Consider the following 15,000-nt stretch of genomic DNA (forward strand, 5'->3'; position numbering starts at 1 on the left):
GACAGGAATGTATTGAGGGTGTGCGACTCGTGTCCTCGTAAGACCTCGCGTGTGCGTGTGCGTGTGCGCGGGGCTCGACTCCGATGCGTGTAAACGGCACCGCAGATCTCCCGAACACGCGCTCGCTCGGGTTTCGCTCGAGTTGCGTGAAGTTTTTTTTTTAACGACGGTATCCGTGGCGACGGGGCTCCCCTCTGACCTCGCGGCCCCGGCCGCTGACCTTTTGAAGGACTTTTCGCGTGTTGTTCTTGGTCGTTTACCAGATTGAATTGAGAAAAAAAAAAAAAAAAAAAAAAAGAAGTCACCTTTGAGACGCAGCTGTCGTTAACTGGATGAAGACGTGACCTTTAATGCTTGTTTGAATCAGGCTGTGACCTTCGACTTAGACTCCCGGATTACAGTTCATACTCTGAAAGTAAAGTGCATCGCACATACTGCAGATATTTAGACGGTACTTAAAAGTCTTGGCGGTCGGTAGTAAATCAATGTTGTTAATGTGTCCCGTGTGGTGTTTCTTTCTTCAGAAATCATGAATTAAATGAAGCAGTAGGTTCCCACGACTTTTTTACAAACGCAGTGAAAGACATCAGACAATCAGGGTTTCATATGTCACGCAACCTTAACAACCAATCACCTCTGTGGGCGGGGCCTATAGATAGAGGTGGGGACTGTTGGCATATTTCACAGATCTCCCAGGTTTATTCGGCGACCCATTCTCAGCATTTTCATTTCGTCATTTTAACCGGCGGACAATTTCCCCCTCGTTCTCCCTCGCCGCGTCGGTCGAGTGAGCTCCGCCCTTCGTGAAACACGCAGAGCTCAGAGGACGCAAACCCAGGAAGATAACTTTAAAGCTCGCCAGTAAAGTGTGAGCGGATCGCATACTTAACTGCGAAATTAGACCGCAGTAACGAGAACAAAAAAACCGCTCCCACATGGCTTGTTTTGGATTTATTTACCGTCGTAAAACACTTTTCAAGTTTTAGTTGACCCGCAGTCTAAACGCGAGCGCTGACGATATCGCAAGCAGCTGCAACCAGTTGTTAATATCAAAACTCTGCAACGGTAAGAAGCAAATCAAAAGTAAAACAAAAAAAAAAATCCACTAAGTCTTTGCAACTAAATAAAAAACAAAAAACTATCCACTTTACAGGTTTGTCACGTTTCATCCGACGTTACAAAACGTTCATTCGCTTACAAATACCGCAGAAATGTTTGTGCCCTAAAAGAAAAAGGAAAAAAAAAAAAAAAATCTACTTTTATGTTTGCTGGATTTGTTCCCATAGTGAGCGAGCGTGGAGTTCAGGGACGGAGCCGATGAGCCGCGTGCGCTGAAATCATATACTTAAATACATTCTGTATGAATGTTTGAATAACATGAGGCGCCCTTGAACGATCTCACCTTGCGGAAAAAGCGTCTGCTGCCGTGGAAGGCTTTTAACGTGGCAAGATAAATGAAGCACCCCCCGAGGCTGTTCAGATATCAAACTGCTTCAGTCGCATTTTGCACGCAAGTAAAAGAAAAAAAAAAGAAATTAATGCGGCTCCATTTGGGTCCTTGATGTGAAATAAAAATATTGAAATAAGCCGAAAAACATGAAATATCACCTCCTTAGATGGTGAATAATTCTCTATGGGGCTGCAACGTTATGGCAAAACATTGCAAAAAGTGAAACAATGTTTGCTTTGAGGATTGTGAGACAATCCTCCTTTATAAAAAGCTGTGTGTGTGTGTGTGTGTGTGTGTGTGTGTGTGTGTGTGTGTGTGCGTAGACATGCTGGAAGCAGTTAAAACAGATGCCGTTGAGTGGTCCAATAGAAGAAGGAACGAAAGGAACCGAGTAGATAACAACAACAACAAAAAATCAACTTGTACAGCGACACCACGTCGTAACATTTCATTACAAGAACACTGGAGGAGGCTCCGGAGGTGGAGGTGGTGGTGGTGGTGGTGGAGGTGGTGGTGGTGGGGGGGGGGGGCTCCCGAGCACATACGTGTAGTTGGCGCTCGGCGGCAGCCAGCGAGAGCTGGAAAGAAAGAAGCGAAAGAGAAAAAAAAACTCAAAAAAAGAAAAAGGGCGACGCAGAGGGAGAACATGAGGGTCCGAGGCAGCTGCAGGATTGTGGCTGTATGCCCCGTGTGTGTGTTTGTGTGTGTGTGTGTGTGTGTGTGTGTGTGTGTGTGTGTGTGTGTGTGTGTGTGTGTGTGTGTGTGTGTGTGTGTGTGTGTGTGTGTGTGTCCTCCTGAGGGCTGGCACTGACACCATGGAGCCGGCTGTCCTGGCTGGAGTGGCCCCGGCCTGCCTGGTGACGGAGGGAGGAGGTGGGGGGGGAGGGAGGAGGTGGGGGGGGGGAAGGGGGGTACCCGGGGGTGCCGAGGAGTCGCCCAGTAGTCAGAGTTGATTGTTGTGTGACTAATGTCTCTCTCCAGAGCTCCATCTGCCGCCCCCCCCCCCACCACCCCCCACCCAGCTCACTCAAACTCACACAACTCCTGAGCCTCAGAGAAGCTCTTCTGTTTAACCTCTTCGCTCCTCTCAGCGTCGCCATCATCAGTCGGCCAGTCAGTTTTAAACAAGTTGTTTTTGTTGTTGTTGTTGTTGTTGTGGTAAAATCTTTCGGAAATGTCGAGGAAAAAGAACATAAACACCAACCTGATTAAAAAAAAAGTCGTACGTAATCACTTCCTTTTTGATGATAAGCACGTCGCACGTCAGAAATATTTTAGCTTTCATCTTTTGTTTTAATCTGTTTATGTTTTGAACGTTGAAAACCATTTAATTTACAGTATTTCGATTTAATAAAAGTAAAGCGAGCAGAGCTGTGTTGATTGTAAATGAGTAGTTATTTTTGTGAATAAGTTTTATTTTTGAAAGTATTACTATACCGTACTTTCAGCAGAGGGTTTTTAGCAGATTTGTTCCCAGAGATATTGCGGCGATTGTTTAAATTTGCGTTAAATGTTGATAACAAACAGAAAAAGATTAAACGCGTTACGCTAAAGGCAACAACTTCGGCCTCGTTTTCTTTCTTTTTTTCCCAGTTTATGGACATTTATTTACAGTGGACATCACAGATATTGGTAATTTCGGGAAGTGTACGTCGCACTAAATCTAAAAAACGTCCAGCTCATGTTTGTGTGTTCAAGTTACGATTTTTTCCCCCCAAGTACCTTAACTGCATTCAGGCGCCGTGCGTTCCCGCTGCTGCTACAAAAACTAATTTTATTTATGTAATTTAATCTGGACCCGCCCACTTGAAGAAAATTTAGCCCAATAGCAACGCTGCATCTATTCTTTAGTCTTTCACGTACTCATCCCCTTATTTTTTTTTTATCATTAGAAACATCTACCGATTCATTAAAGTCCCAAGGCGCACTCAATGCAATTACATCGTAGTCTAATTAATAATCAGCTCTTATTAAAACCATCACAAAGTCCCTGTATAGTCTTTTGTGAGTCTTCAGCAGCTACTATTTTCTTTTATTTTCAGCGTCAGGTGGCACCATTAAAACGTCGTTCACTGGTTTGTGTGCTGGGAAACCTTTTTTTTTTTTTTTTACCGTGTTTCTGCAGGCTTCCTCCCGCTTCTGTGTTTTTTGTGCCTCGTGCGCATTAGCCTCCTTTTTTAAAAATGTTTTCCAGTCGAGCCAGCTGAGAGCGAGCGCACGTCCGAGACTTCTATCGAAGCGAGGCTGACTTCCTGTTGGCTCCCTGCACACATGAATGAGATCAAATGAAATAATCATATACCCTCTTCTAGACTTTCCAAATGTTATTGGATCAAATTGAAAGTAATCCGTTTGTATAGCTCGCTCTGAAAAACAACATTAACCGCTTCATATCTGCTCCCAGAAACTCTGGGAAGGAATGTTTTTTTGGGTCAGTGTGCATCTCGTGATGAACGTGGAAGTTGTAGTAACGCTGTATGGCCAGTAGGAGAATCGTAGCGCCGCTCAGCGCTGCTCCTGCGGGATTGAACAATGTGAAAGGGGTTTCTTCATCGACTCTATATAAAAAGTGTTCGTAGCTTCCGGGTGTGAAAAATGAGGCCGAAGTGGAAGTGCGTTAAACTGCAATACCGCCGAGTGCCACTAGAGGAAGATTCAAAAAGATGTCTTTTTGGGGGCGGGGCGTGTCTCTGTCTCTTTGATTGACAGGTCTGTGGTGCGGTCCGTTCACGGCTTTCGGTGGCATCGAGTCAGATCCCCCGGCTCGTCCAAATATGCTCACTTCCGGCTCCGAACTGGCAAAGATGGCGCCGGCGAAAAATCCGAACTCGGGGCTTCAGAAACCGACGGGCGACGTCGCCGCCGGTTGCCCGCTCGGCTCGCTCGTCGTGACAAAAATACCTGCAGAGAGTTTTGCGCCTGAATCTGCGGCTCCCCTCTGCTTTACAGACCTTTTACAGCGAGCGCGAGCTCATTGTTAAGCTGTCCAGATCACAATTTTACCGTTGGGTCTCACTCCCACCGCTTTCAAGGAGTCATTTATGGCTGCGCCAGGCAGCTGTTTTTTCCCCCCTGAAAAAAAACAAAACAAAACAAAAAAAAAAGCTTCTGAAAAGCCACCGTAGCGCCACAGCAGACGGACTCAGCTGGCCGGAGGGAAACACTGGAGCGTTTGGCGGCTGAAAGCCAGACGTCTTTCTCAGGAGTCGGTACCAAAAAAATAAATAAAACGGAGCTAAAAGAGAGTAAATGTCGGAACTTCCATTCATCACGACCGAATGAATGATGTTTATAACTGCTGGATGAGTGTGAGAGACTGTTTGCCATTTAAAAGGTCACGATGTGTCAGTTACTGCTACCGCTTACACAGCCAACACAACCAGTTACTGCAAGTTTCAAATCTTTTGCGTCATTATTGACTCGTCTCTCGTATTCGCACGCTAATATTAGCTTTGTTGTTTTAGCTGGAAGTTACTGGCTTTACATATTTAGTACCTCATAAGCTGGAACTGCAACTGCCTCTAGTTTATGCAAATTATGTGTTGCCTCTCCGGTTGTTTGACTGACAGCAACGGGATTTATTCCAACATTTGCACGTTTTATAGTGTTCATAGGACGAACTGCGTACATTACTGCGGACTGTGTTGCAGAAGTCTTTCAAATCAGGTTCAGTCTTCCTATGAAGTTGAGGATTATCTGAATGTATTCTTACAATGGTGATCCAAAGTGCAGTTTTAGAGACCGTAGAAACGTGGCCAGTTGACTCCAAACGTTGGGTGCTCCATTGTCGTCACTTCACCGTTGGACCTGAAAGTGGTCGAATATTTGTTTTTAATGGCTCTGCAGATGTTTTCAGACAAAACTCTTCACATTTTTGTAAGAACAAATCTTAAAACCTTTTTTTTTTTTTTTTTTTTTCTTTTACTGAGGGAATCCTTAAAAAGATGATTTAAACGCAGGAATGCTTTCAAGCTAAGACTGGTTATTATCTAAAGTTCTTTACTCAGCCAAGGTCTTGGGGATAAAAACAAACTCATTGAATTACATGAACGGCAACGGGCTCTTTGATAAATTTCAATCGGGTTTTAAAACTAGTCAAAACAATGAGAGAAACATTTCTTAATGAAGATTAATTAGCAGTTGTCAGTCGTGGTTTTATTCCTATATTTCTAAAGGCTAGCTTTTTTTTTTTTTTTTTTTTTTTGGGGGGGGGGGGGTCCGTAAACCCTCTATGGAAAATTTCCCTCATGGAGTGCCTCAGATCTCTGTCCTTGGCCCACTAGTATTCTTCATTTATATGCCAAGTCAAAAGCACTTTCTATTTCACTGCAGATTACTTACAGTTCTGTTTCTCTTTTTACTCCATTGACACCACACAGATGGATAAAAGATGTTCGAAAATTGGCTTTCTCAAAATGTGTTTTTTAGTTAAACCCAGCTGGAATAAAAATCTGTTCTTTGCCCTTCATTTTTTTTTTATTAAAACTCAGCGTTGAAATCTAAGCTTTGCGCCGCTTTACTGCAACAAACATAACTTTTACAGTTGAATCTCGCTTCCCTTCACAATATGTCAAAAATTATTCTTTTTTTTGTCTGGAAAGAACCATCATTCATGCTTTTATTACGTCCCGATTAGATTGCTGTTACTTGCTATATTCCCGTCTCAGTAAATCCAATATATCCAGACTTTAACTGGCCCATAATTCTGCAGCAATGCTACTTCTAAAATTCAATAAAAGAATAACATTTTAGCATGCAAAGTCTCAGTTAAATATGCTTCATCGGTGTCACGCTCCACAAGATCTGTATTCATGGGAAAGAAATACATGCCGACAGCTCCTGAAAGTCGCATTGATTAACTGATTAATACAGTTAATAGTTTGTGATGCAGGCTGAGAATGCATCATCACTATTTTAAAGCTGCTCTGGCACGTTGGGAAAAAAAACAAAAAACAACTCCGTCCCTGTAGAGCAACTTGGTTTTGCTCTTTACCAATTTCTCCGAAAAATGTAATTTCTCTACGTTGACCGGCTCGGTTGTTGTTCTTTGGATTTATTCTCACTGAAAACAGCCGTGTGATGTGGGTGTAAACAAGGTTCGTGAGACCAGCAAAAAAAAAAACAACACACACACACACACCAAAACAACGGCTAAAAGACACTAGAGATATTGACAGTAGCACAAAAAGTGGAATCTCCACAAACCAGAAATCCTGCTGCTGTTGCTCAACTGTTCGGCCCGCCGGATGAATGAATCCTTGTTTGAATGGAAAACTGCTGGAGAAGAGCAGGCACACAGGGAGGAGGGGCGAGGAGGGGTGGGGGAGGAGGGATGGGGGAGGGGGGGAGGACAGCGAGGGTGGGAAGTTGAAGAGGAAACGGAAATGAGGGCGAGCAGAACAAGCATGAAGAGAGAACCAGAGGACAAACTGGAGTAAAAACCAGCAGATCCCATTCATTACATGTCGCCTTGGGAGTCGAAGCCAATGGATGTTTTTCTTCTTTTTTTTTTGGGGGGGGGGGGTTTCTCACGTTGTTTTTTTTCTTTGAGTGTGTCGTTTTCCCTCTGGTGTTGGAAAAACAAACAAAAAAAAAAAAACAAAAAAAAAAATGCCTTGAGCCGAGCAGAAAATAAAAACTGTCCAAAACTCAGCCCCGCTGCTTTTACGTGCTTCAGTTGCGTGTGCGCGTAACTGTCAAGTGTAATTGTGTTAAAATTAGGGCAGGCAGACGCACGCACACACACACACACACACACACACACACACACACACACACACACACACACACACACACACACTGACATATACTTCACACTGCAGGCTTGTTCAGGCTGTGGCAAGGGACAGTGCATGGGAAGTGTGAACAGTAGAAGACCAGACAAAATAACATGTGTTCGCCCGAGGGGCTGGCACTGTAATTGTGTGTGTATGTGCATATGTTGGTGTGTGTGTGTGTGTGTGTGTGTGTGTGTGTGTGTGTGTGTGTGTTTGCTGGGCCAACCCTGCTGTTTACCGTAGGGGATTTTAGAAGAATTGTAGGCAGCTGGCAAGTCCCCTTTTTTTTATTTAAAAAAAAAAAAAATGTTCCTTTCCTAAATCTGCTGCAGTCGTCGGTCCGTCTCGTCTCGTCTCGTCTCGTCTCGTCTCCCGTTCGCTCGCTCCACTCGTGTGCACGTGGATTTCGATGCGCCACGACGGTTCAACAAGAACAGGCAATTTCCTTCATGAAAAGAAAATCATTTGCCTCCAGCAGCTGGGCTACAGGCTTACGACATGTCGATCACAACTCCAAGCTACATTAAGAAATATTTTCTTGGTTAAAAAAATAAATAAATAAGAAATACAGACTCCATGTCAGCGTGGCGGGGAGAGGAGAATTGGCCTCTTTTACGTTATATCTGCCTCGTTCTCTGAAAATGAAACTCTAAATCGTGGTGATTACGTCTGTAAAAAAAAAAACAAGTTGAAAATGATCAGATTTTAAAAGTGAAATGCCAAACTGCTCCTCAACAGTAAAAAGAGTGTCGGACAGTCGATCGATGTGGTTTTTTTTCTCAGGGTTTCGGGTATGTCCCTCTTTATACGGGACTGCGCGGCGCATGTTGTCCATCGTCCCGTGTCCCACGTGTCGAGACGATGTCCCACATTCTGATCAGCTTTAATTTATTTTAAAAGTCAACACTTCGGGACGGCTTTTCTAAAATCGGGCTTTTTTCCCCTCCCGAAGTCTCTGAAGAGCGCACGGGGAGGCTGCTTGATGTTGATGACACGTCGGTCGAGTCGAGGTTTGCCCGTCGCCATCTTCGCCGCCAACGCCGGCGTCCTTTTTGTACGAGTTTTGGCGTCACCCGTCGGTTTGTTGAACGGCCGTTATGAAGCCTCGAGTTCGGATTTTGGGCCGGCGCCATCTTTGCTGGTTCGGAGCGCTTTTGGCGCAGGAAGTGAGCGTATTTGGACGAGCTGAGGGGCGTGGGGGAGGGAGCGGTGGATCCGACCGATCCGATCGGAAACCTGCAACGACACCACGTCCCGCCCACCGATGGCTGTAACCTGACTGCACCGCAGGCCTGTCAATCAAACAGACACGCCCTCGGTGGTGTCGCGGCTTAAAGCGCTTTCAGCATCGGCCTCGTTTTTCAGAACCGGAGGCTACAAACACTTTTATATACACAGTCTGTGATCCAGAATAAAAAACAAAAACAGACGAGGGGGTCTTTTTGACCAGAAGTCGCACTGACACCAAAACTCCCGTCCAGTAGCTCCTTTATCGGTCGTTATGATTGAGCTTATAAAGCAACCGACAGTCGCAGTCAACAACGTTACTGATGACTCACACAATACTTCTCTTTGTCTGTTTTTTGTTTTTGTTTTTGTTTGTTTCTACTGTAGGGTTCCTGCAGTCTGACGGCGGATCTCGGACCGGCTCGCTGAGTTGCCAACAGTCACTTTTTGCCGGTTTGTTAGCGTTTGGAGCTAACGTTGCTAAAGCAGCATTAAACTTATGTTTCTAGTTGTCTGCAGCTGGCTGTAGCTACTGGGAGTTCGTTATATTCATTTTTTTTTTTATCTTGAGTTTACCGTTTGGTTTTTGGTTGTTTTTTTTGTTTTTTTTTAATCACGTCATCCACTCGGCATCGGCCCGTTAGCGCTGAGCACGCGTTGGCCACAAAACGTCAGCCGCCAGTATGGACCGCAGTAGCTGGAGCGGCAGTGAGAGTCCGGGGGAGGACATGGACAGACTGAGCGACTCGGGAGGGGACAAGACCATGGACGGGGACCCCGAGGGGGTGTGGAGCCCCGACATCGAGCAGAGTTTCCAGGAGGCCCTGGCCATCTATCCGCCCTGCGGGAGGAGGAAGATTATACTGTCGGATGAGGGAAAGATGTACGGTGAGTGACGGGGGAAAATGATCAGTAAACTGATGCTTTACTTTATGAAATGTCAGTAAATGTAAAAAAAAAAAAAAAAAAGACTTCTTTAGGTTGTTGGTTTGTGCCGGTAAAAAAAAAAACAAAGAAAAAAGCTCAATTAACCCCTCGAAGCCCGATAGGCGCAAATTGCGTAACAAATTGCCACTCCTTCTTCTCGGTTTAGTAGCGCAGCGAGTCTTCATCACGCAGAGATGCGGTACGTATCCTACGAAACGGCGCGAGTTGAGCGTTCCAGCAATGTCAGTGCCGCGTTCGTGTGACGAATGCGTTGCAGAGAAATTCGACTCCAAAGTTGCGTCAAATTCAATCGTCGTTCCCCTTTCTGAGGATGCCGCTCGTTTCTCTGTTGAATCACAGCTGACCTCTGTACTGTCTCCAACATCTGGCTGACATTACATCACACTTTGTGTATATATATATATATATATATATAAAAAGATAATAACGTATTTGTGGGCCTACACTACAGCTGAGTTATTAGCACATATTACAGGGGCGTATGCACTGAGCGTGACTCCCTGTTTGGTCCCCCTGGCCACCCAAAGTCTTTAATGACATTTATTTTCCGTCAGGCCCTAAAATACGTGTTTGTTTTTTTCACAGACGTGGTTCAGATATTGCCAGACTCAAAATAATCTCCTCTACACAATTATAAAAAAAAAGATATCTCTACTGCCAATATTTTATGGTGATATAAATGTAAAAAATAACAATTACATAAAACAGAATTGTTTTTTTTCCTTGATACAAAGGCAAATGTGAAAAAAAACTCGAAATATTATCAAATTAAATGATGAAAGATTTGGATAGCTTACACTGTCCTGAAAAAACACCCAATAATGAATGTTTAGCCCCCGATATTGACCAAGATATGAGCTTAAAAGTGAACGGTTGTGAAATTAGCCTGAAAATAGCCCAGAGTTCAAAGGGTTAAAAAAAATGATACAAAACAGAGAAGCCTGCAAATTTATCTTATCGAAGCTGCTGAAACCGGCAAATGTTGAGTATGTTTCATCAATAAATGACTTAAAACGGACTCAAAACAATCAATCAGATATGCTCTATAGATTGACTTATTAATTAAAGGACCAGTTGCACTATATGTGTTTCAGTATTTCATATTTATGTCGTAACTTTCCAAAGATGATTTTGAAATGAAGCCGAGCTACGTCAGCGAAAGGCCGCTTGTTTCGTGTATTTACGTCGCGAACCGGCCGCGTGGACGGTGTCGATTGTTCGTCGCCGGCTGACTGCAGTCGGCGCTGTCGTCGAAAACGACACGACGGCGACATAAACGCTTTCCGGCGATCGGGACGAGCTGTTGAAACGCCGAGAATAGATGATAGATGTCCGGGGGTCGTGTCGCCGGCCGTCGAGTGTCGGTGGGCAGAAAGATAAAATGAAGAGAGGAAATTGAAGCTATAGGTGGACTCTGTGTGTGTGTGTGTGACACTAAGAGGGGAGAGTATATGTATGTGTGTGTGTGTGTGTGTGTGTGTGTGTGTGTGTGTGTGTGAACTAATAGAGTGATGAACAGATGGTCCTCTGGCTGCCACCAGCTGTGCCTCCCTCCCTCTCGCTTTCACGCTGCCCTCTTTCTTTTTTCTTTTTCTATTTTTTTTCCTCCCTCCTCTTTCTCTCCGTATGGAGAGTGCACTCTAGTGATTTCTTTATGACACTACTCGAGTTCAGAGAGTCTTAGAGACTTAAGATCTGGATCACAGAAAGGAAATACTTATTCCTTTTCCCCCTCCTCCCAGATGCTCCCTTGGTAAGGTCTTTTTTTTTTTTTTTTTTTTTTTTTTTTTTGGGGGGGTGGCGGGGACTTTTAATGGATTTAAATAACCAAAAACAATGTGTGGACAACGAAAGCTTTCAGCCATATTTGTTGGTCACAGTAGCATTAGTGAAGGTTGGGTTCCCGTGTAACCTGATGCTGTTTGATTTAAAGCGGCACTAAAAGCTAATATTTTTTATATTAACAAAACATTACGATGTACATTTTGAAAGGTGTTGCTTGTAGGGGACGAATCCGCAGGGAGTTCCCACTCAATATCGCAGTTACCAAACATTTTAGCGTCTTTCAGCCCATTGTTTTGATTTTCTGGCCCACATTTTAAACTGCTTTGTTTCGCTTTCACCGCTCTCTCTTTGAAGCCCGTTTTTCAGCAACAGGAAGGTGAAAAAAAAATAATAAAACTCAGGGAAAGAATAAACCCCCTTCACACAATTTACACAAACAGCTGACAGACCAAGTTAACTAAAAAAAAGAAAAAAAAAAAAAAAAAAAAAAAGCTTGAGGACATAATGAAGCATTTAGCCTCTGAAAAGCAGGTATTTCCCTCCTTTCTGTTGGCGGATACTAAAAGAGAGCTAAAAAAGAGGGCGGATATTTTACTTCAGGGTGACGACAGAGGAAAAAAAAAATCTGTTAATATCGGTTAATGCGGCTTTGAGGAGGTTTCCTGGTGCACGTGGGTATTTTTAAGTTAATACAGAAAAGGGGGAATCTTTCGTAAACTTATCGGAAAGTTGGATGCAAAGTGTCCAGAATAAGCTGCAACCAGCAGCGACGTCACTCACTGGTTTGTGAACGGCCGTCATGAAGCCTCGAGTTCGGATTTTGGCCGGAGTGGTTTGTAGCCGGAAGTGACCATATTTGGGTGAGCCGGGGGGGAGGAGCGAGCGGTTGATCCGACTGATCTGATTGGAAGCCCCGACAGCTGTAACCTGACCGCGCCACAGGCCTGTCAATCAAACAGACACACCCCGAAAAACACAACTTTTTGAAGCGTATTTTTCTAATGAATGAGGGATTATTTTCAGACGGACCGCCGGGGGAACGAATAAGAAGGAGCGACTTTAGCTAACAACACCGAGGTAACTGATGGAGAAATTTTATTGACTGAGAATTTCACGAGAGAAGTTGAATGGGAGTCTATGGAGCCGGAGTCTTTTAGAGCCGACCTCTAGTGGCACTCGGTGGTATTGCAGCTGAATGCACTTCAGCATCGGCCTCATTTTTCAGAACCGGAAGCTACGAACACTTTCATATACACAATCTATGATCCAGAATAAAAAAACAAAACAGACAAAGGAGTCTTTTTGACCGCATATACTGACATCCAGAAGTCGCACTGATACTAAAACTCCCGTCCAGTAGCTCCTTTATCGATCGGTCGCCCCGATCAATCGGTCTCATTCTGTTCTCTGCCTCGGTGGCATGTTTCGCCGCTGTTTGTTTACCTCGTTGACTCTGTGTCCAGGTTGTTGACACGTTTATCTTGGTGACCTAATTGAGTTAGATGGTGTCTGTTTTCAGAGGCAGAGCAGGAAAGGCGTAAATGGCGGAAAAAAAAAAAAAAAAGGGGATGAGCAGCATTTCGCCCGGAGACCAGCGTGTTCGTGTGTGTGTGTGTGTGTGTGTGTGTGTGTGTGTGTGTGTGTGTGTGTGTGTGTGTGTGTGTGTGTGTGTGTGTGTGTGTGTGTGTGTGTGTGTGTTAATCGTTACACAGAACATCTGTGCGAACCAGCCTTATGAAACAGTATCTACTTTGCTCTTATTTTTGGATCATGATGCTCACAGATTAGGGTCGACGCATATTGAAATGCACGCATGATGCTGTTATTTGACTCTTGAGAACACGGAGTGTCGATTTATTTATTTTTTGCAGTGTTTTTTTCTTTTTCTTTTCTGGCTACACTAAAGCAACACACTGTACATGCACACGGGCTCGGGGTTACTTTAAAAAAATAAATAAAAAAAAAACATCTTTATTTTCTTGGCTATTCAAAAACCAAATCCTCAACATCATTAAGGTTTTTTATTTTTGTGGTTTCCTTGTGCATCACATTAAGGAAGAATGAGTAGCAGGTGAGTAGTCCTACAGAAAAGAAAAGTAATATGCGAATGGCGCAACGTGGCTCTAAAAATACCCCCCCACCCCCCACTGGCTGCAGGGAAATGGACTGAAATAGAAAAGAAGAAGAAGAAGAAACAAAAAAAAAGGGTACAAAAAGTGCCGGGATGAACTTAGTGGGAGAGAAGAAGCGTATAATGTGGGTGCACATAAAAGGCGAGAGAGAGAATGAAAAGGTGAATAATGGCGCCATTATCTTTTGGCAAAGGTACAGCGCAGGTACAATGTAATGTGGCCAGCGGCTTTGTCCCCTGCAGACACCACGTATAGATCCACTGGACAAAATATGAAAATTGGTATCGAACCCTCTTGAGTTTTTCTTAAGCCGTTGATCACGAGTACGTTGAAAATCAGACGTGTTACGGACGGCTGAAGTGTTGGCACGTGTTTCCTAAACATCTCCGGTACTGTCTAATTAAAAATATTTTTCAGTCTTATCAGATTGTAAAAAAAAAAAAACAAGCCTACATTCCCTTCCAGTGAAAATGTTTAATTTCCTTTAATCAGAGGTGTCGCATCACATCCCTCATCAGAGCTGAATGGTCTTGTTTTTTTTTTTCTGTCTACGTTCCAACAATGTTACGAAATAAACTTTGGCTGAACTTCAACTGACTCATTTTGAAGGAACTCACTCTCAACGTGTAGCTAAGAGAGAGGGCTACCGGTCCGTCTGAAACGGGCCTCAACTGTAGAACTGTATGTAAAAGCGGACGTAAAGCTTCCGGGTCTGGAACGCGAAGCCGACGTGGAAGCGCCGTAAGCTGCAATACCACCGAGGGGCCACTAGAGGTCGGCTCCAAAAACAAGCCTCCATAGACTCCCATTCAACTTCTCTCATGAAGTCAATAAATTGTTCCCGCAAGTTCATCTGGGGTCGTTAGCGAAAGCCATTCCTTCCGGTCCATCTGAAAAATAATCCTGTCATTGATGAGAAAAAAAAAGCCTTAAAAAAGACGTGTTTTTGAGGGGCGTGTCTACGGCCTGTGGCGCAATGAGGGTACGGCTATGGGTGGGCGGGGGCTTAGTATCCTCGGGTTCCCAATCAGATCGAGTTAGATCCGGCGCTCGGACAGTTACTCTCCTTTTAGCTTTGTTTTGGTCTCCACATACTCAAAAGGGAAAACATCTTAACTTTGTAGCAGCTAAATGCTACTTAGCCTCGGTTTTCGAAACTGCTCTCCGCTGCTCCAAGAAAAAAAAGGTTTGATGAGACCTGTGAAACTGAAAATGGTAAAAATGCAAAACCAAAAAAAGGAGACAATTTGACCTTTTAAAATATTGGTTCGTGCGGGTTTTAAATTAAGGCGAAGAAACAAGTTTCTTTTCGGTAACCCTGAAACTGGTGGTGGTGCTTTCTCAGGAAATATTTTCAATAAATTTGAGGTCAAGTGCTCTGTAAGATTGAAGTCACTTCAGGGGGCAACCTTAAGGATCTCTTAAAAAAAATAGTCCCTGAAAAGAAAAGTTTGTTAAACACTCGTCACGAGGAAAAGAGGCTTTATTTTAGTCCGTTAATGGTTTTAACCTCATGACGTCTTCATCGGGGGTGCAGGTAATAAAAAAAATTAAAAAAAAACAGACGGATGAAACCAAGTATGCAACGCAGACAATACACCAAAAGAAAAAACAAAAACAGTTTTAACATCGTATTAGTATCAAAAATCAACAATTACATTCATTAAAAAAAAAGAGGTTT

At 43.8% G+C, this 15,000-nt stretch overlaps 1 protein-coding gene across 2 annotated transcripts in view; it reads left to right on the forward strand.

The window, feature by feature from the left end:
• tead1a (TEA domain family member 1a) overlaps window positions 1-15,000 on the forward strand; it is a 46,811-nt gene that overhangs the window by 8,991 nt on the left and 22,820 nt on the right. Inside the window, exon 2 of one of the 2 annotated variants that reach the window (XM_069161941.1) lies at window positions 8,842-9,342. The exons of the other annotated variant lie outside the window; for it this stretch is intronic. Within the exon in view, the coding sequence (XP_069018042.1) occupies window positions 9,138-9,342 (205 nt within the window). The 5' untranslated portion in view covers window positions 8,842-9,137. The remainder of the gene's footprint in view (window positions 1-8,841; window positions 9,343-15,000) is intronic. 2 annotated transcript variants of the gene reach the window in all.

The sequence above is a fragment of the Embiotoca jacksoni genome, unplaced genomic scaffold, assembly GCF_022577435.1.
Source record: "Embiotoca jacksoni isolate LCO1_2020_lvr unplaced genomic scaffold, fEmbJac1.0.p SCAF_3, whole genome shotgun sequence".
NCBI lineage: Eukaryota > Metazoa > Chordata > Actinopteri > Embiotocidae > Embiotoca > Embiotoca jacksoni.